The sequence below is a fragment of the Myotis yumanensis genome, unplaced genomic scaffold (genome assembly GCF_028538775.1).
Source record: "Myotis yumanensis isolate MYYU_CA2020_CCGP unplaced genomic scaffold, mMyoYum1.0.hap1 SCAF_3, whole genome shotgun sequence".
Taxonomy (NCBI): Eukaryota; Metazoa; Chordata; class Mammalia; order Chiroptera; family Vespertilionidae; genus Myotis; species Myotis yumanensis.
In genome coordinates, this window is record NW_027223754.1 from 191187092 (window position 1) to 191211554 (window position 24463).

Here is a 24463-nt window from a genome sequence, read left to right on the forward strand (position 1 = left end):
AATGATTGATGTGAATCAGTTGGGGCCCAATTTGGATACTGGAATGGGGCCAACTTTACTGAAAACAAAATGAAGAGTAATGACTATATAAAGGAAATTTTTAGGCATGTAACTTCTAGGAGGATGAACTTCAGGAAATTGTTGACTTCTTTCAATAATAATTTGTTTGCTTTTGTATGTTTCTTTTTACTTTTTTAAGATAGGTTTTTTTTAAAATATACATATTTTATTGATTTTTTTACAGAGAGGAAGGGAAAGGAATAAAGAGTTAGAAACATTGATGAGAGAGAAACATCAATCAGCTCCCTCCTGCACACTCCCTACTGGGGATGTGCCCGCAACCAAGGTACATGCCCTTGGCGGGAATCGAACCTGGGACCCTTGAGTCCGCAGGCTGACGCTCTATCCACTGAGCCAAACCAGCTAGTTCAGTATAGGTCTTTATGACCAAGAGTCTACCACTAGGTCCAACAAATAGCAGCTTCAAAGAACAAACACATTATATCGCACAGTTTCTGAGGGTTGGGAATCCTTGAACAACTTAGGATGGATGTGACTCGGGTTCTCTCATTAGGTGACTGTCAAGATAGCTGGGACTCTGTTATCTGAAGGCTTGAGTAGAGCTGGAAAATTGGCTTGCAAGACATACTCATTACACAGCTACTAAAAAAGACTATATTTCTTTTTAAATTGAATTTATTGGGGTGACCTTGGTTCACAAAACCATAAGGTTTCAAGTGTACAATTCAACAAAGAGGTTTTAGCTTCTTGTCACATGGTCCTTTCAACAGGGCTGCTCCTGACATGATGGCTGGCATTCCCATATCAAACGACCTGAAAGAGAAAAAGAAGGAAGAAGCCACACCACCGTTTATGAACTAGATGCAGAAGTGGCATACCATCATTTCCACTGTCTTTCACTGGTCACACATACCAACTGTGGGACAATGTGGAAGGAATTTATACAAAGTTACATGAATTTGAAAGTGGGAATCATTGGTGAATATCTAGCATTTGGCTATAATGCACACTTTATGGATTTTCACCTTTATAATAAGCAAAGACTGATAATATAAGACACACCTCTTTGAGGATTGTAAAATTTATAAGTACATTTACAATTGTTACTATGTGACCTAAGAAAGGATAAGGCAATGTAGAGAGTAGGGTTGGTGCCTATATATATAATCTCATTTCACACACCTTGACATGAATTGGCAAACTATGGCCTGTGGAGCAAATTTGTCCCACCATTTATTTTTCTAAATAAAATTCCCTTGTAACACAGCTAAACCATTCATTTGCATACTATCTATGTTTTCTTTTTGCAATGCAATGGCAGAGTTGAGTAGTTTCAACAGAGACTGGCCCACAAAGCTAAAAACATTTATGATTCTTATAAAATGCTTTGAGGATGTAAAGAGAAAAAATTCAAAAGCTCCAAAATTATGGAAATGTAAAGGGTGGGTAAATATTTCAAATATTTCCAAATATGTAAAGAAATGATAAGGCACCAATGAGTAAACTCATATAATGCTTTTAATAAGGGCAAATAGTCTGATACAGCAGGAAAAAGGGAAGTCAAATGAGTTGGGGACCGAGAAACATCCAGGAATAAACTTCCCAATGTTATTCTTATTTACACAAAGATAATTTTTCTCTGGATAAAACTGCTGATATTTGTTCTGATATTTATGTGATGAAATTTGGTTTTAGGAGAGCTGAGGCAGAAGTTTCCTGCAGAGTTTGGTCATATAATGGAGACAGGATGTCTAACCAGTTATCTCCACTGTAAGTTATCAATAAACAAATTGGCTCTTGAGACTTTTGAACTTAAAAAAAAACTTACCATAAATAACTAGTTAGTTAGTTAGTTGGTTAGTTCACTGTCCTTACCATGACCAAGAGGCAAAAACTGATGCTCAAATATCTCGAGATAAGCAGAAAGCTGTCCTGACCCAACTGTAAAATAACCCCATTGGGCAAATTTAGATGTCACTAATGGAGTAACTAAGAATGAATATATCGGGGTAACCATAAAACCACAATGAGATACCACCTCACTCCTCACAGCTTTCAGAGTGGCAATGGAGAGGGGTGGCCTCTGGGAGCTGAGGGCCTCAGTCTCACAACCACAAGGAACTAAATTATGCCAACAGCCCGAATGAGCTTGGAATAGAATGCTGAGTTTCAGATGAGAAGGCAGGCTGGTGAAGACCTTGGTTCTAGGCTTATGAAACCACAGATGAGGAAACAACTAAGCCATGCCCAATTCCTGATCTAAAGATAATACCAGGTAATAAACATGTACTGTTTTAAGTTCCTAAGCTTATCATAATTTTCCATGAACCTACACATAGCATGTAATATATATTCTAAGGCAGCAGTTCTCAATGTGTGGGTCACGACCCCTTTGGGAGTCGAATGACCCTTTCACAGGGGTCGCCTAAGACCATCGGAAAACACATATATAATTACATATTGTTTTTGTGATCAATCACTATGCTTTAATTATGTTCAATTTGTAACAATGAAAATACATCCTGCATATCAGATATTTACATTATGATTCATAACAGTGGCAAAATTACAGTTATGAAGTAGCAACGAAAATAATTTTATGGTTGGGGGTCACCACAACATGAGGAACTGTATTAAAGGGTTGAGGCATCAGGACGGTTGAGAACCACTGCTCTAAGGGTTACATATTTAGGGTTACAGGGTAAAATTAAGAAGTCTACACTGACTATTGCCATATTATTTTGTATGTTTCTTAGACATTTCCTCATCCTCTCCAATTTGTTTTACATCTAACACTTCGAAAGTCACTCAACTAAATCCTTCTATGTGCATAATCCCATTCCAAGAAAAAAAATAGAGAACAAAAGAAAAAATTAAAGTGTCTATCCCCAGAGAATATATTAGAAATCTCATGTCAGAGGGGAAAAAAATACTTAGTAGAAAGACCTTTATGTGAAAGAAGTCTCTCCCATCCCAAAGATTATAAAGATGTTTTCAGGATGAAGGAAAGCAGAATGCAGGTTAGGGTGGGAGGAATAATATTAAACATGAAATGGGTCACATGGTCAAAGCCTGAGTATGAATAATATAAGGGGACCATGCTGTGAGAGAGACACACTGCCATGGGTGACTAGAATCTTCCATTCAATCCAGAACTTTCCATTGGAATACTCAGAAATTATATGGAAGCTGAAAAACCTCAGAGCTATAATTGGGAGGCAACAGTAATTTTCTTCTCCCAGTGGAGACAAATTTTGACATAGATTAGTCTCTGAAATTAGACATCATCTACCATATTTATCATCTTGTGCTTCCTCATTGCTCCTGCAACTGGGATGAAAGTTCATGAGCTCTCAGAAAAAAAGGCAGGTTGGGCTCTGCACACCTCATAGGTGATGATGCGCAACTAGCAATTTAAACCTACATATGGATGCGGCTAAATGAAAGCAGTTGACATTCATCCAGACAGAAATTATGAAAATAGAATATCTTTGGTTCATTGCAGAGGAAATCACTCTAAACAAGAAAACAAACAAAAGAAACAAGAATCCCAAAGAAATTGCTTCATGGGAGGAGGACAGGGAGATGGGAGAGTTAGAACAGAAAACTACTCATTTAATTATAATCTTATCTATACTGTTTTTTAAATTGAATTTAAAATGTATTGCTTGGGAATCATGTGGACAATAAAGCCAAAACATAAAATATCCAGGAAGAACAATGTATGTTCACTTAGTTCCAGTTAAACATTTGAAAAATGTTTTAGTCTGTCCTGTGCTGTTGTTTTTTCATAATATAACTTAAGTGTATTTTTCCCAAGTCAATCTTTATACATGAAAGTCAAGAGTTCAGCTTTTAGTCTTACTATATTTATTTAATGACAAATAAAAGATCCTTTCTTATTCCTGGCTCATTATATATTAAAAATCAATTTGAGTTCTTAATTATTATTATTTAATTGAAATATAAAACTACTAAATACATAGACATGCCAATAAAAATTTCTAAATATATCTATACAACAATTAACCAAAAAGAAAGGAAATTGGATTCTGAAATCTGTAATACTGTAAAAACCTCTTCCAGATCTCAGGACTGGGACCTCATTGTGTTCCTAGCCCTTCTATGACACATTCAGAAACTCCTCTATAAAATGGTTCACTCCCTCTTCCACAAAAAAAAAGAGAATTGCTCATATTTTACACATAACTTTTAGGAAACGGTTCTTGGGATTGATTAAGGATTAAGATCTTCAATGCATGTGCAAATCTTTTATCGATTGATAAGAAAGAGTGAAGTAAAGAAAAAGGTATTGTTAATGTATGCGATCAGGACGTGGAGTCCCTTTGCCCTTGCACATTCTCAAAGCAATCAAACAGGAATCACATATTTGACCAAAGACTTAAAATCTTCTTACAGAACTCAGGAGCATCAAGAGAAAACACAAATGTGTGCCTCTGTGGAGCTGGAAGATACACCTGAGGAAACTTATATGGCACTTTCACCTCTACATTAACGCATGTAGAAGTGTAGGTATCCAGAAAGGACTACCAGAAACGTGAGATGAAGATGGGAATTCCCAATATAGTACTCCACAGAAAGGTCTGAGATGATGTTGGTGTATACTATTTAATGTAAATTGTTTTATTTAATTTTCTGCAGAGAAAATTTACCAGAATGTATACATGACAATATTGATCATATGCACTAAATCAAAATATTTATAAAATTATTTACCTGAGGTTTTATAATTTTATGTATACAATGCATGCCTTTCATCAATTTTAAAACACATGTTTTCAAATATATGAAAATTGCATGATAAGATGTAATATGAAAAATTTTACAGATCTCAGAAATAGATAATTCGTAATGATGTAAGAGGCAGACTTACCATTCTTAGTAATACTGGACCTTCATTGCCCACCCTTCTGCCCTAAGCAACACCTAAATAAGCCGTTGTTCACAGATATAATAATTTTCATCTGTGCAGGGTTCTCCCAAAACACTTTTGAGTGCATTATACACCATGCAGTTTCCTGCATTTTTTTGTTCAGTGGATTCAAATCTGTAATGAAAAATAAAATGTTATATAGAAAAAAGAAACGAAAATTTCCTATCTGAAATAAAATATATATTTGCTAATTTAGTCTAGGAAGACAAGTCAGAGCATAAAAGTGTCGTATGATGTTACAAATACCATGTGTGTGAGTGGAAGCAATATTCCAAGATTACAAATATACAGAAAATAAACTCAGATTATATAAAACATGGGAGGATGCTGAGAATATTGGGTTCCACCAGAAAAAATGAAAAGAATGGCTATCCTGCTTTCCCTGAACAGTTTATGTGTGAGAGGGCAGCTTTTTATCTCTTAGGTTGTTGCTAATTATCTGCTCATACAAGTCCTGGCACCAAGGTAAAAAGAAAGTCAAAACCTATTTTATGGTCTAAAGTCCAGTAACTTCATGTCACTTGAGCATTCACTTGGATGTTCTAGATAAGGGTAATGCTGTTGTTCTCTTGTACCTAATCTCTTTTCTGTATTCTCATGCTCCAAACAGGTTTATCTTAGGTACAGTGTTCTTGGAATTTATATTCTCTGAGTACTAAGGATAAACTCATAAAGAACAGGAAAGGCTTGACCATCAGAAACTTACAGATCTTTGGAGAAAGCAGAGCCATCCTCCCACAACCAGGCATGATGTTGGCCAGAATAAGAGAGTCCAATCCAGTAAAATTTTCTAATGTATTTTATAAACTGCTGCTTTAAAACAGAGACAAATATATTAATCTAATTTGAATCTACTCTACAAATAAAGTACTTTCAAGAAAGTTAGTGTCCAGAATCATATCCAGACTCTAAATCAATCAAACTGAAATCATTTTTAAAAGTCTAGTACAGGAAGTATGGTCATGTCTTATCATGTTCTCACATATGAAGTCCATTCATTTACGGAGAAAGAAAATATCACAAATCTCAATTCTTGAAGGAATGGAAAACTTTATAAAGGGGTTAGATTTTCATGGAACAGTTTCTTCACAGATGATCAACCATAAAATTTGATCCCAAATCAAAAGCATCTTGAGGAATAATTTTTCAAATATAGCCTTTTCGTCCTATACTCCCCACAAGTTCCTCATGCAACTGGAGAACTATTTTACTTTTCTTAAGAGTTGGGTAACTATTATAATCATGCTCTCATATTCATTCCTTCTTATATCTCAGAATAATCGCAATGGCTATATAATTACAAAAATTATATATTCAATTAAAAATTGCAAACTTGCTTAATTGGTTCTTTGAATAAAAATAATGACCTATTAGTCATTTCTTCTTTGATTTATCTCTAAAATGCCTCTTGTACTTTATGTGGCATCTATCTTAATTTTTATTCCTATAATTTAAATTTTTGAGAAATTTTGTGTTGGTTTTATAATGATTGTTATCTAAGGAATAAAAAATTAATAAGTCATTATTAGGTCAAATATAACCATCCATTTACTATGTAAAAGGCTTGAATCAAAGTAATCAGCTTATTTAGATAATATGTTATCCTAGGCCAAAGACAATATAAAAAAAAAAAAAATTAAACACATGCCAGCTCATCTTTGGTTTTCAACTGAAGTAGACTGGAATTTTGAGAAGCACAGAAATCCCTACTTTCTGCCCAAGTTTTTTTTTCATTGGAAATGAAGTAACAGTTGCAGCGATGCCCAATCCACTTTTCTTGGCAAAAATAGCAGCCAGAGCCTAAAAGAAAAAAATAAAACTTTATTGATGACATTGGAGATTCAATTTTTTAAGCGCTATTTACTCATTAAAAAATCATTTTATTTTTTTCTACAAATATTTTTTGAGAGACTACTTCAGAGGATAGTCATGTGAATGAATCATGGGCATTATATTCTAGAGATAGCATCAGAATTATCAATCTGTTATTAATCATATTTAATGCTAGTTTGGATAAATATACATGAGAAATTAAAACATCCTATAGTAGAGTGTAGGAAGTGATCCAAAGTTCAGCTCTGCTGTATGGATAGGATTAATTAGATGGAAGAGATATTTAAGGGAGAAAGACATTTTAACATATTTCCTGAGTCAGAAATAAATATGGTACATTGGGAGAATTATAATATATATTTTAGATATTTTATTTTCAAATTGAAGATTAATAAAACAATTAGTTTGAAGACCAATCATACAGTTAACTGGTAATAGTGCCTTGAACATTTTATCCTCAGAGATAGGTGTAATGATACATGGTATGTACTCAAATCTTTGCCAAGTGAATGGTGCTCAAATTACAGAGTAGAATGGTCATTACATGGGGAGGGGAGGGGGGAGGAAATGGAGAGAAGTTGGAAATAAACTTCCAGTTAGAAGGTCAGTGTTCTGAGGGTCTACTGAATAACATTGGGATTAGTTAACAATACTGTATTGTACACTTGTAAGTTGCTAAAGGGTAGATGTTAAATGTCCTCAGGACAAAAAAAGAAATGCAATTATGTGATATGATGGAGGTATTAGCTAGTGCTAGAGTCGTCATCATATTATAATATATAAGTGTATCAATAATGTGTATCAACACATTGTATATTTTAAACTTACTAGTACAATGTTATATATCAATTATATTGCAATAAAGCTGGAAAATACCTCAAGAAGAAAAAGATAAATAAAGTACTATTTGATCATAGAAGATGATGAGACAACTTGGAGAGAATTTGGAAAAATGCATTAAAAAAATTGGACTCAGAGTTGGCTTACAATGGAAAAGTAGGTTCAGATTTGTAGAAATCTCTGCACTATATTCTGAGTCATGTAAGAAATGAAGCAAAGCTAAAGAGATATATAAATATAAGTTATGAGCAAACACTGGTAGATAATAAGGATTAGCTGTAATATGTACTATAATTTTTTTTGATTTGTTATTTAAATATTAGCACTCATACAGGAAAACCATGTCATTTCAGGCCAATATTTTCCTTATTCCTTAAATATATAAATGATGCACAGTCAATGTACTAGTATTTTAATAATTCTTACATTAGAGAACAAGGAAATGAGACTATTCTACAATTAGTAGATAAACTTCTATTTTACTAAGTGTAATATTCCATCACACTTCTGTGTGAGAAAAACAAGAAACTATTTCATGCTCTATCAAAACTAATATTTTCCAAATTGTGGAACCTACCTTTCTGAGGTTCCATGGTGGTGGGTCCTGGAGATGATGTTGGCTGAATACTTTGTTTAGTAAATGCTTTAAGAAATAATTAGGAATTTACTTAATTAGGTACAGGTTTGTAAAATAGAACAATATCATACATTAGTAAAATGAAATATTTCTTATTGAATGGCTTCATTCCAGTCTTGATCTTTATATCTACTTGCCTAGAGAAGCTTACCATTTTTCAACATAATTCCCAAAGTAGCCATCAGCACAAGGCACATTACTCCTAAGATCCCAGAAATCAACCTCCATGGAGTTCTCTGAAAAGCTGTTGAGAAAGGGAGGTAGGGGAATGAGTTTAATAACAAACGCAGAAGCTAAAGTGCTTATAATGCAGAAACTAGAGAGAGAATCCAAAAATTTATTTGATTTGAAACCCCAACTATCTTGCCAATGAAACATTGAAAAATGAAGACATTCCATTGAGAATTCCACCCAAAAGTAAAAATTTTATGTGATGTACTTTATTCTTTAGGAAGGTTACCCATATCTTTTCTTCTTTACCAGCTCTTTCTCAGAAAGCGGATTCAACATTTATTTTTAATTTGGCAAAGAAGCCCAGAGATCTGGAGTAAGAAGAAATGAACAGGCACCCAGCTCTGTTTTATGGGCTTACAAAACAAACATTTACTTTAATTTTCTCAACAAAAATCACAAAATAGTAGTATGATTCTCATTAGGTAGATGAGAAAATTTGGAACTTATTATTAATATTATTTTCTCAAGATATCAAAACTAGTAAGTACCCAAGTCAGAAATCAAACGAAAGTTTGTCTAGGACCAGAGTCTTTATTTAATATATTCTGTCATTATCACAACATACTTGGGAGCGTGTCCTTTTGAGACTACTCTGAGAAAGTCAGGTCTCCTAGATTTGTAGAGATTTTACAGGGAAGAAAAGACATTGGAGTGTCTGGATCAAAGCATGTTCAATACATGGAGAGCTGGGTTTATATCACACTGGATTATGATACATAAGCAACAATTTTTTACAAGAACATTATATTACCTAATTCCTCATATTCCTTGCTTATAACCATTTTCCCTACAACAATTCAACATTAGGAGATTCTGCATTAACATCAACACACTCCTAAAATGTCATTAACAACTGACCAATGTGTCAAACTGTCAATCTGGCTGGTGTTTGGACTTCACAACCCAAATGCAAAATTTTAAAACAGCACTTGTAAGCACTGTATCTTAAATATTTGGCATTCTCTATTTTACTAGAGAATGTTGCTCATCATTTAACCTGGAAAATTCAGTTCTCATTTAGAATTTAGAGCTTTCCCTGCCATTAGTCGCTTTTTAAACCTGTTGGGAAAGCTTCACGAAATCATTTCTAAGTTACAGAATGAAGAATCAGAGAAGTAAAATTAAATGGGAAAGGCTGATACACGGGAAGCCTAACATTTTCCATATTATTTTCTTACAGCATGCCCTGACATGAGCTATACCCACAAGACACCGCTTCCATTTATATTTACTTTTAAATTTTTGAATCAGGCCGACATACCTGCCATGAGAAATGCTGTTCCAGTGTGGACACAGATAAGTCACGATGTTTGTTTGTTTAAGAAGGGTGTTGAATCACAGAATTGAGCTGAAGGCTAAGAACCTGAAAGTTGTATATGAAGAAATTCAAAAGGAAAAGGAAAAGGAAAAAAAATTGTGTATTTTTAGTGATATTCTTGATGTTCCGGAAACCACAATACAGGAAATTGTCACTACACTTGTGTAATGCAAATTCTCTGACAATCAGAAGGAAAAAAAAGTAAAAGGTTTTTTTAGCGTTTGAACAGGGATCATCTTTTAAAAATATTGGGAAAATGGGAAAAAAGATGGGCAAACCAAAGGTAAATTTGCTTAGTATAATAAAGTGCCACAAGAATTTTCTCCTTTAAATAATGATAAACATTTATAATTTACCTGTGTTGAACATAGATTCAATTACTTGGCATATATTAGCACATTTGTTTCTGAATATTGCTTAATAATAAAGATACATAAATATACTTATTTTTCTGATGAGAAAATGAAGGCAGAACTAAATATATGACCAAGGTCATTAAGTTTGAGACTATCTTTCTCCAGAGCACACATGCAATGTATTTCAAGTCAGACCTATCCCTCTGTGTCTATGTTTTGAGATTTTGATTTCTTTTCTTTACCACAGAGTGGTTGCTATTTCCATCTCTCATTGTGTGCTTCTGATCCCTGCTTCATTAACCCCCGTATGGAAAGCGAAGGTCAAAAAGGTAGAACCAGAGTGATTTCCCATTACTGTTCCATCCATACACACACACACACACACACACACACCTGTGCTCTACAACAGCCTCAGTTGGTCTAGGCCCACCCTTCAGTGGCTCATTCAGGTAGCCCCAAAGTTTTTTTCAACATTTAACTCTCCATTGTTCAGTTCCATTCAAGTCCTTTGAACTGCAGCTGCTTTATTACCCTTATTTGTACTATATTTAAGTATTATATTTTTACTGGGTTCTCTCTCACTCAGATAATATACTGATAGCTCAATTTACAAGTTTTTCTCTTCAGAAGAATAACCTTACTAGTGGGAAATTCAAATGTGGGACAAATGGGTGAATAAAAATCTGAAGAGTAGAGACTTTTGAGAGTAGGTGGGTGGGTGGCTGAGAAGAGATCAGCCAAACATGGACACAGATAATAGTGTGGTAAAGGCCTGGGGAGGGGAGTGGAGGCAGGCTAGACGGGGTCAATGAGGATCCTATATAATAAAAGGCTAATATGCAAATCGACCGAACAGCTGAATGACCGGTCACTATGATGTGCACTGACCATCAAGGGCAGATGCCCAATGCGAAGCTGACCTCTGGTGGTCAGTGTACTCCCACAAGGGGAGTACTGTTCAGCCAGAAGCCAGGCTCACAACTGGCAAGGGCAGTGGTGAATGCACTGGCGGTGGCAGGAGCCTCTCCCAGCTCTGCGGCAACTCTAGGTTGTCTGACTGACAGCTTAGGCCTGCCTAAGTCGGCAGTTGGACATCTCCCCAAGAGCTCCCAGACTGCAAGAGGGCAGAGGCCGGGCTGAGGGGACCCTCCCCCCCCACAGTGCACAAATTTTGTGCACCAGGCCTCTAGTATATAATTACAACAATAAAGATTTTTTAAAAAATAGTAGAGACCTTGATCTGTAATTAAATATTTGGAAATACAATCTAACATTTACCCCCAAATGAAGCAGACTCTCATATAAGTTTCTTGTTGTTTATAATATTTATTTCAAACATTATAGTAGTAGCATAGATGAAACTCATTGTAAGAGATGAGCTACTCAACAACCAAAAAACAAACAAAACAAAAAACAAGAAATGTGATTTTATTTTTCAGTATCCATGAGTTAAGTTTTCTGTCTGTTTAATTTGCATTGCGCCCATAGAACCACAAAATTGTTAAAATTTTAATTCTTGCCTGAGATTGTAAGCATGAAAATTCTTCATTCACATTTTATGCAGATTCAAGTTAAGAAAGGTAATTTAAAAGTGATCCTTTGTCTACTTGAAGTCTATTCAATTTTACTTTTAATTAAATTTATTGGAGTGACATTGGTAAATAAAATTATGTAGACTTCAAGAGTAAAATCCTATGATACAGCATCTGTATATTACATGGTGTTTATCACCCAAAGTCAAAATTTCTCTGTCACCATATATTTGATCCCCTTCGCTACCTCCTCACACCCTTCCCCTCTGGTAACCACAATACTGTTATTTATGTCTATGAAGTTTAGTTTGTGTTTTTTGTTTTTTCATATGTTACTTTCAGTTTTATGTTCCACATCTGGGTGAAATCGTATGCTTCTTAACTTTTTCTATCTGACTAATTTCACTTAGCATGGTATTCTCAAGATCCATCCATGTTGTCACAAATAGTAGTATTTCATCTTTCTTTTGACTGAGTAGTATTCAAGAGTAAAAATGATTTTTACTTGATAGTTACACTTGCCCTTGTACTCTAAGAAATAAACAAACGTGTTTCATTGGTCTGTACTGGCCCATTGTATGATACAATGGTGAAATCAAGTCATATGCATCTCAAATGTATTTTTAGTGCTTGAAATATACAATTACATGCAAATTAAGAATATCTCTCCAAGCCCTGGCCTGTTTGGCTCAGTGAATAGAGTGTTGGCCTACAGACCAAAGGGTCCCAGGTGCAATTCTGGTCAAGGGCACAAACCTCGGTTGCAGGCTCCCCCTTGGCCTGGGCGTGCAGAATGTGTTTCTCTCACATTGATATTTCTCTCTTCCACTCTCTCTAAAAATCAATGGAAGAATATCTCCAGGTATGATTTAAAAAAATATATTTCTCCAAGTCTTTTTAATATATCTGTATAACATTATCATAAAAGTGAGTTTTATATGACACATGATGTTTAGAGAAAGTGTTTTCTGGATTAATCAGGGCAAATGAGTGATTCCTTTACTGAGATTTATAAGCAAAAATACCCAAGAAAAAGTAAAAAGTGATGAATTAAAGTAACCAGAGTATCGATTATGTTTCTTTGGGGAAAATCTAGAAGCAATCACTGTGTAAACATGGTTTCAAAGCAAAAGGTTCAAATTATATTTAATAAAATATAATAAAATCTGAAATTTTAAAAATATGTTTTATTCTTTATATTTCAAGTATGGACACAAATTTAATCAGTAATAATGTAAGTGGTTTAAACTTGATTTGTGTAATGTTTATTACAATAAGATAAAACACAACAATACATTTAAACATACTTTCTCCTGTTAACCTCTTTTTTCACTTTTTATTTGGAAATGAATATAGATTGACAGAAAGTTGCAAAAATAATGCAGCATAGAGAGCTACCTTGTACCTTTCACTTAGTCTTCCCCAATCATGATATCATACTTAAAGTACAATATCAAATCCAAGACATTGACATTAGTTTAATTCACACACTTTATTCAGATTTTACCAGTTTTATAAGCACCCATTTGCTTTTAAGTTCTTGTAACCACTGCCACATGAACTCTGTTTCTATATTCTAGAAAATAATTACCAACAATTATTTTGTTACTCAGAAGTATGGTTGTTAAGGAAAAGGCAAGATATATAACGAAACTTTTTCTGTGTTTACCAACTTTCATTTTGTTGCGTTGGTTCCGAAGAGGAGAATTTTAACCTTTATTGAGTACATCATTACATGCCTATTGTAGTGCTTACTGTAAATATCTTACTAAGTACATGAGCACACAACAAGTGTATCAGTACATTTAATCCTAGTGAAGTATTTTGGCATTTCACTACTTTGCTGACAAAGAAATCTATTAATGCACAGAAATTCTCTTATGTGCAATACTTTAATTTGCAGATGACAAAGGTATACCTAGCAACAGGAAATCCTTACATGTCTCCCACATCTGAATATCCTTGTCCTAGAAACAAAAATTCTGACATTCTCTTAAATTGAGTAACCAGTGTCTTATTGGTCATTCAGTTCCACGAATGGGCTTTTTCTAGGACTTGACTAGGATTTTTCTTGATGGGTCTTGCTCTGGCTCTCTAAGGAATAGAGATAATCACCTTGCAGCTCTAGTCAAGTGAGGAAATACTTGCTATTGGTAGGTGCTGATTTTCAGTTCTTTTTCAACACATTATCTTAATTGATCTCAGACATGTTACCCAATATCTTTGCAAGTATAATATGGGATTTAGATACTACATTGTTTGTTTTACAAGTATGGTAGCATTTCACAGTTGCAGTTTTAACTGACATTTACAAATTCACTCATGGATATTGACCAGAGACATCACACAAAAAGCATGAAATGGACCAAGAGAACTGCTTTCCATTGAACGAAATAAGCAGACAAACAAGAAATAAAACAAAAGCAGCACCAATTCTGACTGTGGTTCAGGAACAGCTTAATCAGAATCAAGTGAAAGAAACAACTGTGAAAGTTTTGGGTGAATTTAGATCTTTCTCAGCACTTGACTCTGCCTAATAGCTACTTTATAAAATGAAATGTCTACACAGAAAAAGAAGCATCAAATAAGGGTGATCTAATTGGTGATGCACATTTTGGAAAAAACACTGGCATTCTCAGATTGTTTAGGGCAGCGATTTTCAACCTTTTTCATCTCGTGACACACACAAGCTAATTACTAAAATTCTGTGGCATGCCAAAAAATATATATTTTGGCAATCTGACAAAAAAAGGGTATCATTTTGATTCATTCACACCAGACAACTGTTGTGTTGGCTGTTGCCATTTTTTTTTAATTTGACAATCCTAAGGGAAAGGAGGTCAGTGCACCCTAATAGTCCGGTATTGCATATTTTTAAAAGTCTTGTGGCACACAGGTTGAACATCGCTGGTTTCGGGTAAGGAGAAGTTTATAAAACCAGAGTGAAGAAAACGCACAATTTGTTTCAAAATTTCTTAATTTCAGCCCTTAAAGCTCATCTCCTATTTAATAAGTCCCAGCATGTGAGACTTAGGTGTAGACATCTCACCTCGGAGCTGCAAAGAGCTGGCTGCCTGCAGCTGCGGCTTGTCAGTCCTCATGTAACTGGAAACAGAGTCTCTGTGGTGAGCTGTTGGGTTCTCACTCTCAAACTGTGACAACTTGGTCACTCCTTGAACTTTAAAGCTCAACTATTTTTACTAAATATCCTTAAAATGGCACTGAGCCCCTTTCTTGGCCTGTATGCAAAAACAGCTACAGTGTAAAGCTCAACGGTCAGCATCTGTTGATGAAATTTGGGCATAAAGAAGAAGAAACAAGGGAAGTAAAAGGATTCTGTAGGAAGAATAAGTCCAATCAGTACCCAAGAAGCAGGTTACTCAGATCAGTAAAAATCTTTCAGTCCAGAGTACTCACCTTTTAACTCTTGTACTTAACTCTTATCTGGTGAGTGTCAATCAAATTCACACATTACCAAGTTCCCATATCCTGAAATAAATCTGAGAAAAAAAGAATCATAAAGGATTATTGTTCAAATTTTATATGTTTTCTCATTATTTAGTAGAAAAGTAGTCTATAATTTATTATACTCAATCATTATGTATAAAACAGTAAGACAATTTTGGGGGGATTACTATATACCGGTGTTGTGTTATTAATACTATTGTTTCTTAAATTTCATAGTTGAAGACACAGAATATTATAGAGGAAATGGGATTAAAGTTAAGTAGCTAACAGTGGCTGAGCTGAGCTTCACTAAGGTTGTCTGCCTCTATAGAACAATATGTAGGGAGATGCTTAACATAATTATATGCTTAACATAATATATCATTTTGCCTCAATTATCTTGGTAATTTTTAGTACTTGTTTATAAATATACTAGAGGCCCAGTGCACAAAATTCGTGCATGGGGGGTCCCTCAGCCCAGCCTGCACCCTCTCCTCTCTAGCACCCCTCGGGGGATGTCCAACTGCCGGCAGTCAGACATCCCTCTTCCAATCCCTGACCGCTGGCTCCATAACCACAGATGTATTAGACCAAGCATGTCAAACTCAAAGGCTAACATAGGCCAAATAAACAAGGTTTAAGTTTATGCGGGCTGCAAAAAAACAAAAGCTTCAATTTTCATAGAAATGTAGGTTTATTTTGATAGAGACATGCTGAATACACAGGGCTGAAATAAATGAGCAATTGTTAACATAAAATAATAGAACATTTTTTAAAAAATTAATATTTTTTCTTGAACATTAACTTACCAGACACTGATTAACTACAAATTAATAAGCATAACACAGATAAACCTATTTTTCTTGTTCTCCAAAAGCGAAATATTTCTTGTTGCACTCACCAAACAAGTCAGTCCAAGATTAATGATGTGGCAATCAGCTGCTAAAATATTCCTGCTAGTATTAGTGGAGAGAAATAGTGTGCTTGTATGTAACGTGTATAAGGGAAATGAATGCAACACAATTATAGTTATCAGTTATTAGTGAATGTTGTAGTTATTAATAATTATGCATAAGAGGATATTGTAAAAACTAAGTTATGAAATTTTTATTAAAACATTTCTTACATACTGTTTTATTGGCTGGGCCACAAAAATTTTTATTGTGGGCTGCATGTAGCCCACCGGCGGTGAGTTTGACATGCTTGTATTAAATGCATATTATATGACAGTTACATATGTCCAGAAATATACCTATGTCAATGCATACACATCTGATTAGGTACTGCCGGATTGTCTTATGGAGGTAAGACACAGATCTGGATAATTAAACCAAGTTGTCACCATAATGTTATATAAGAGTGGCTTTTTTACATCTTAGCAAGCTTTTAGTTATATGCTGTATTTTTGGTTTCCTTGTTTTCATGTCTCCTGGCTTCAATGAATTATACTATAATTTTTAAATATCTATTTATAAACACTAACATCAATTTATGAATTTTATGATGCTTTCAGATATAACATAATGATTGTGAAAAGGATATTGACAGCAAGGTTGCTTATCCTTTTTAGAATTTATTTGGATTTCTTTGAAGTTAGATTTGAGAAGGGGGAGATTTTATCTTTCTACCTCCTTCTGCTGTTTGTGTGCTTATATGTGTGTGAGGGTGTGTGTGATGTGTGTGGTGGGAGAGGTGAGAAATCTTTGACCAGAGAGACGTAAGTGCAAAAAAACATTATAATTTGGCCGTAGCAATGAAAAGATATTTACTATTCACTGTAAGTGAGCATTATTGTTAAGTAGGTAGGACAAGGGTCTCAAGGTCCCAACAATTCTTACTAAATGCTATTTTGCAATGTTAAAATGTAGCATTGTATTTTACAGATCAGATGTAAACAAGATGAACCCAAACTGGGATAAATGTGGCCAGCTGCAAACTTTCTATTGTAATGATGTTTGTAATTAAATTATTAAGATTTCCCCCCACTACTATGGTAACAAACATCAATACTGGCTTTGAAAGTATTTCAGACTAAAATTAATCTATTTAAGAAATGATTGCTGGTTACCTACTAAATGCCAGACACAAAAAAAAAGAAGCAAAACCCCTGTTTTGTGGTGGTTTTATTCTATTACCAGAGCCCAGTATTAAGACCATGCATGTGTACAAGAGTTTATCAGAAGGAGAAACATAAAAAAGGAGGATTTGAAAGACTGGGAAAGTATGATGTGTGATAAAATGTTAAATCTGATGGTGAAGCCTCACTGTGAAAAAGAGAACCGCATGCGGACGTGAAGGGTGACGGGCGGGAAGAGAAGCACCAAGTACTCAGTGGCTCCCACGCTGAGGACAAGACTCATTTGGCTTCTTTTGAAACAGACCTCAAATGTTACTGAGAATTGCATACGCCAACCCTAGACGGGCTTTCTTACACTAAACCTGGCTAAACCGAGACCAAATGGCCCAAACTCAGTCAAGAATCCTGAAATATTTTATTTTTGTTAGAGATTGTAATGTAGATTTTTACTTGGTTTCCAAATCAAATGAACCTACTTTTAATGAGAAGTATCCAACATCTGTACACTATTACAGATGTCGCCATTTCCCACGCTTTGCTCCCCTCCACCCAGTCCTCTCTGTACTTTCCCTCTGGTCATCACCACACTGTTGTCTGTGTCTATGAGTTACATATACATGTTTTTTGGCAAATTCACCTTCTTTCATCCAGTCCTCCATCCACCGTCCCCTCTGTCAACAGTGCTGGTGAGGATGTGGAGAAAAGGGAGCCCTAGTGCGCTGTTGGTGGGAAAGCAGACTGGTGCAACCACTGTAAAAAACAGTATGGAGTGTCCTCAAAAAATTAAAAATAGGACTGCTTTTGGCCCAGCGATCCCACTTCTGGGAATATATCCTAAGAATCCCGAAACACTAATTCAAAAGAATAAATGCACCCCTGTGTTGACAGCAGTGTTATTAAAAATAATCAAGATCTGGAAATAGCCCAAGTGCCCATCAACAGATGAGTGGATAAAAAAAATCTGTGGTACATTTACACAATGGAATTCTACACGGCCATACAGAAGAAGGAACTCTTCCCTTTTACAATAGCATGGATGGACCTGAAGATTATTATGCAAAGTGAAATGAGCCAGAGAAGGACAAATACCATATTAGTTCACTCATGTGAAATCTAATGAACAAAATAAACTGTACTCAAATATTTTGACAGGAAACACATCCAACAACTTTCTAGTAACAAAATATCACAAAAAAAATAAAAATGAATGATTGTGGTGGAGGGGTGAACTACAATTGATATATTTCTAAACTTTTTTTAATTTTTGTGAGTTTATTTGAGCCAAACTGATGACAGTTGCCAGAAAGCAAAATCTCAATGGATTGGGATACTGCTCTGGAGAATGGTGGGTTTGTACCTTGTTTTCATAAATTACCATCAACGGGGAAGATGTAAGTGGGTTACATGAAATCCATTGGTGATAGATTAGGAAGGTGGGACAAAGCAAAATGGGGGAACCTCTGGGATTGGATAAAAATGAAATGATGGACATATGCTTCTTTTATGTAGATTGATAGAGGATAGTTAACATAGTTAACAGTTATGATTAACATGATAACAATAACAATGAAGGAATACCCAGACATTTCACAGGTATGTTATCTTAGATGCAAAAAGACAATAGGCTCAGTAAAGATCAAAGTTGATCTTTGTCAGGAAAAATACTGGCCTAGGACATGACTGGCCACTATAAACTGATTTTAGTCAAATATTTAACTTCAGACCATCCTTTGTGGTTACTTTAGGTCTTTGAGTTTGTGTACAACCACCATGCAGGCCTTCCCTGAACTAGTCAGGTTAGCATGTGGCCTTTTTTTTTCCATCTATATATCCCCCTTTTGGTCATAAATCAATCCATAGGATGCATTGATGACCAAACTTTTGGTTGAATAATGGAGTCACATGGTACAAGGAAGGCTCATTCCTAGGAAGTCTCTGTGTCAGTTGCTGAACAGGGTAGACCACTGGGGATGGGGCAAGACCATAACCTTCAATGAGATTCAAGATCAATTTTTTTTTTAAAGGCAGGTAAATGGGAGGCAGTCAGAGCCTATATGTCCTTGTTAAAAAGTATTTTGGATCATTTCTAATTTTTGAGCCACCATGATCCGAGTCTTTTTGCTGTTTGTCTTAAGTTTTGCCTTTCTGCATCTAGTATAACATTTACATATCAGGAACAAAGGTAATAATACTAAACCAATAACACCGATTAGGAACAGAAAATGTCAAATATTAGACAAGGAAAGGTCTGAGGGGAACAAGCATCCCAGCCAACCAAAAACCCCTTTACATGTATCATCCTAATTATTTCTAAACTTTTGTCAATTTTTACTTCACATTAAGCTAAACATACAGATACAATATCCTTATAAGAACAAAAGTTCATAGCCACAGGATGATAAAGTTTCACTCAGGAGTACTGCCTACAAAAGTGGTAAAGGACGGATTGGGGCAGCCTATCCATACCTGAAATACAAGGAAAGGCAAGTTTATTCCCGTGTTAACCCCCTTCCCGCTTCCCAGATGAGATATTTTCAGATATTCCTGACGGAGGTCCGACATGCCTCTCGGGGAGGTCTGGGCTACTTGTCCTTTGCCCTGACTGAAGAGCTCACCAGGAACCTAGGAGTCACTGTTCTAGCACTAACGGAAATTCCAAGAGATATGAGAGTGGCTGCCCATGAACAAGAACTGGGTCAGTGTCCTCTAATTTCAGGGCTGGAATATGATGAAAACACAGCTGCACATGAACAAAGGTAAGAGTGGCCTTCCTGGTATGAACACCCCATGCCATGTTGAAGCACAAAAGTGAATCCAAATTAGAGCCCATAAAGTTGCGTGCCGTGTCCATCCACCTTGGCGAGCTCGGGAAGTATTCTGTGAAACACAAGCAATGCTGTAGTGGCCACTATTAAATGCATCTGCATGCTGGCAGGGACAGCAATGCACTGGGCTCGATGACAATGTCCAGCGGAACTGGAGCTACGCTGGCTCCTTTCTCATTAAGGACACGGTGTCTTTAGTCAGGCGCCAACTGGAATCTTGAAATAAATTTTCAGGGTCTCCTTTGTTCTACTTCTTCCTTTAAAACATAACATTTTGGAAGGACTAATCTTTCCTCTTGTGGATATGGTATTGGCTCTTCTGTTTCAATAGCTGAGATTTCAAACAAATTTATTACCTCAAATTTCTATTTTTCAGAGATCCTCTGGTCCATGATTCTGTAGTCCCAAGATATGATTCCTATGATCACCTATCACTGACCATCCCATTCTGCTGAATGCTCGCCCAAAAGGAAATGCCTCCCATTTTCAAACAGGATGCCAAAAAAACACATTGGTTTCACTTCCAAAAGGCCACACCTCAGGAAAGAGTAGCTTCTGTCTTATGTTTGGCATTAACTGTTCAGTAAGGAAATAGGATAAACACCACAAATGGTATACAATGCTACTCAGAGAGAAACTCAGGGATAATAGGATGCACGTGGTGCCTTTGACCCTGGCCATCTAGCATGCGTGGCGAGGCACAGCTAAAGCCACTGTAGACAGTGCTGTAGGAATGCAACCCTGATGCCTATGTTTATAGAGAAGTTGAAAGTGTCAGGAAGCATCTAACCTGAACCACATCCACCAGGGCATACAGTAGGCTGTCGCTCAAAAAAAGTAATAGCTGAAAAAAGAGTGGACAATAAAAAAATAATCTTTTGTCTCAGATATAAAAGATATGCATTACCAAATATTAGAGAAACATCAAGAAGTTACATTAAAACTTTTGAGGTGACAAATTAGAGTTCATTATAAATTTCTTCTCACATATCAGTTTATATCATTTTGAATATTTTTCAGCTCCAAATTTAACCTTTGATATATAAAATCACTGTTTTGCGTTTTGCTCTTTGAAAACTCCTAAGTTATGGAAAAATAATCTATTATGATTTATACATTAAGATGTTTATTCTTAGGGTAAGAATAACTTGTTAGACAATAATCATGCACCTATGGATGAGGACAGTGGGTGGGGAGTGAGGGCGGAGGGTGGGGTGGGAACTGGGTGGAGGGGAGTTATGGTGGGAAAAAAGAGTAACTAATGTAATAATCTGAACAATAAAGATTTAATTTTAAAAAAATAAAAATAAAAAAAGAATAAAAAAAGAATAACTTGTGAGACTAGTATAATGTACAAACATGCAAAGTATATAATACCTAATAAGTTCTCAGAAAATCTATAGTATATATATATATATATATATATATATATATATATATATATGTGTGTGTGTGTATATGCACATATATGATATATATGCAAAGAAGTATATATACATATATGTATATATGTATACAGATTTATGATATATATTAGATGTGTTTATATATGCACACAAACATGACTTCATGTGTTGGAGACTATTAATTATAGTATTTCTGAAGATTAAACTTTACTGGAAATGATGTCTGAATTCTGATATGGCCCTGACTCTTTTGGTCAGACCTCATCAACAGCTCAATGTACTCTGTGTGGGTAAAAGGTCTACTGCACAGGACAAAATATTTCCAACCACAGGCCTACTCAGTGCTGCTTGAAATAACTTTAACACCTACAGTAGCCTAGATATGACCATTCGATTTGAAGGATGAGGTGAATGGGTATTGGGCAGAGAAAATAGCATGCGTGATAAAAAGGGAAAAAAAAGACCAAGAAGCTACAGCCAAGCAATTTACCTGGTCAAGGAATGAAAGATAAAGATTAAGAAAGAGAAAGACCAAAAGGGAGGTGTACACCCTAGCTGTGGGTGGTCATTATCGCTTTAACAATCATTGTCGGCATCATTATTGTTCAGACAAACATGACCACAGGAAATCACACTAAATTCAAAGTCACAACAGCTTTTACCCCTGAGAGAGGAAAAGCAAAGAGAAAAGCTAGTCAAACAAAGAAAAACAACACGAGGATCATAAATCATTAGCTAGACTGTAAAGACTGGAGTTATATTCATATGAGGACTTCTTTTACCCTCAAATCTACAATGCGGCCTTACATCTCACAGCTTTGGCACCATTTGTACAGCTTCTGCCCCCAAATATTTTAGAGTCTGGTTCGTTCATTTCATTCAGGTCTCCAAATGTCACCTCTGTGACTACATTTTTGATCACTCTTTCTAAATGTGAAATGATGGCCACATCATTCCATATGACCTTCAATATTTCCTACAACAGATAAGCCAAAGTTCCCTTATAAAACCAACAACTAAAACTCAAAATCTAAAGTGACACAATATTGTAAATGTACTGCTATATGTGAACTTTATATTAAGTGTATTTTTATTTGATATTTTTGACTTTATGGAGAACATATTGTTTATTACATAATGCTGAGATTTACCAGGATTATAGACAATGTTAAAAGAACCAGAAAATTAGATTTTAATAAATACAGTGACCAGAATAGTGACATATAATCATCAGAGGACTTGATTCTCAAATCAACAAGAATACTAGATAGATAACCAAAAAGATTAAAACTAAAAGAGATTATATATTATTGATATTTTTAAGAGAATTCAGATAAAATAGATATATTTGTATGCTAATAATTGTTACTCAGGATTCCAAAATCCTATTCATAGAACCAAAACAATTTAGATTCAAGGTTTTATTAATTTAGTTTCAAGGTTTCTCTGAATTTCCCTTTAAACCTGAATGTAATTTTGTCCTTTACCTGCTTTCCTTGTATCTATAATAATATATGCAATTTCCATATAATTCTATTTTTCAGTCATATTCAGTCACAAGAACATGTCATTTCAGCAATTCAAATTTCCAATTTGACTATATTTCAAGGCCACGTGGAAAATCCAACCTATTCTCTTTACCTCAAGATTCTTACCTTCGTCACTTCTGCAAAGTCCTTTTTGCCATACGAGGCACTATTTACAGTATCTAATGATTGTGACCTGGATATTTGCGGGGCATTATCCAGCCTACCACAGAATCCAGGATGCCTCCAGGTGCTCCCTGCCCTTGGGGGCCCCTTTTAGCCCACAAGAAATACTCACACATAGTTGATCCCAGGATTGCAGACATGTGATATGTTCCCAGTGGAGCTTCCTCTACTCTGTCACCATAGGCTACTCTGGTGGGCATGATCGTGGTATCTTTTATTTATAAAGTCACTCCCACACCCATCCTCCATGCTTCTTGGCTACATTCTGTGGTCTTGGAAGCAAAACTCTAACTACGTCCCTCAGGCTTCCTTGCCCTCTGGCTTCTGGCTGGTGTCAGCCATTGGAAGGCATTGGCAGGAGATCAGAAGGTAAAAGCAGCCAGTTTACTTCTCCAGATCCCAGCAGTGACTGGAATCTCTCCTATGAGTTCTTGGCATCTTCTGACGCTTGCGGTGGATCACAATGTGATCATTGTCCTATGATGTCCTTACAACATTGCCCAGAGTATATGTAGCTTAAAATCTATTTGATTTATTGCATTTCATAAGAAATAAAAAAAAGAGTCCTGAGAAAGTTCTCTGTGGTATGTTTCTAGAATATTGGCTGCCAAAACTATATTTGCTCCACTATTACTAAATAAATAAACAAACCATCTATCTTTTGACATGGCCAAAGTTGTTTTTTGGTTTTGTTTTTGTTTTCAGAAAGAATACTAAATTTTCTTCTGCACTTAATCCAGTGGTTATTTTTAATTTAAGCATCATGCATCTGGTCAACACATTAAGTAAGCAAAGGTGTTGCTGACGTATCCACTCACTGTGCACTCCTCTGCGCAGGATATTTCCAACCACAGTGTTGCCACCACTTAAAATGGCTTTTAGCACCTAGACCACTTGATATTATTGTAATAATTCTTGGGAATGTAGGAAGAGGTGAGGTGTTATTGGAAAGGAGAATTAAATTTCTGATGAAAAAAAAATAAGTTCCTACTGTAGAAGATATTGGAAGCAAAACCTGTGTAACTGGCTAAGAAACAGTAGGTTTAGTTTAAAGGAAGAGAATGAAATAAAAACTGAGAATTACAAACGTGGATGTGGGGATTACTACCACTTTAACTGTGACATTAGTGTCATTTGTCAGTTGGACATGCAGGGTCACAGCTAATAGAAACACATAACAATGTGGGATAACATGAGGCTGGAGAATCTTTGATGTAATAAGAACAAGAAATAAGATGAGGATGAAAAATTCACTGATGCAAGTCATTCAT

General features: G+C 35.5%; 1 protein-coding gene across 5 annotated transcripts; it reads right to left on the reverse strand.

Moving 5' to 3' along the window:
• Positions 1-704: 704 nt before the first annotated feature.
• Positions 705-23334, reverse strand: KLRD1 (killer cell lectin like receptor D1). Of its 5 annotated transcripts, XM_070407878.1 has the most exons (9): positions 23305-23334; positions 15143-15225; positions 9781-9882; positions 8437-8529; positions 8226-8291; positions 6624-6775; positions 5682-5788; positions 4916-5089; positions 705-834 (listed from the first exon to the last, which is right to left on the reverse strand). In XM_070407878.1, exons 3-8 carry the CDS (start codon positions 9785-9787, stop codon positions 4969-4971), a joined length of 546 nt encoding a protein of 181 aa, XP_070263979.1. In that variant the 5' UTR covers positions 9788-9882; positions 15143-15225; positions 23305-23334; the 3' UTR covers positions 705-834; positions 4916-4968. The 5 variants fall into 5 exon arrangements, with proteins under 5 accessions (XP_070263979.1, XP_070263980.1, XP_070263977.1 ...); XM_070407879.1 differs by lacking the exons at positions 15143-15225; positions 23305-23334 and adding an exon at positions 14775-14850 and having other exon boundaries at positions 5682-5785; XM_070407876.1 differs by lacking the exons at positions 15143-15225; positions 23305-23334 and adding an exon at positions 14775-14850.
• Positions 23335-24463: the final 1129 nt, after the last annotated feature.

Bases quoted from the DNA above. Each gene is read 5' to 3' on its own strand.
- KLRD1 (XM_070407878.1), bottom strand. The intron at 8,292-8,436 runs GTAAGCTTCTCT...TATTTCTTAAAG, and splicing joins GGGAATTATGTTGAAAAATG to CATTTACTAAACAAAGTATT. The intron at 5,090-5,681 runs GTAAGTTTCTGA...TTTTCATTACAG, and splicing joins TCTGCTTTCTCCAAAGATCT to ATTTGAATCCACTGAACAAA.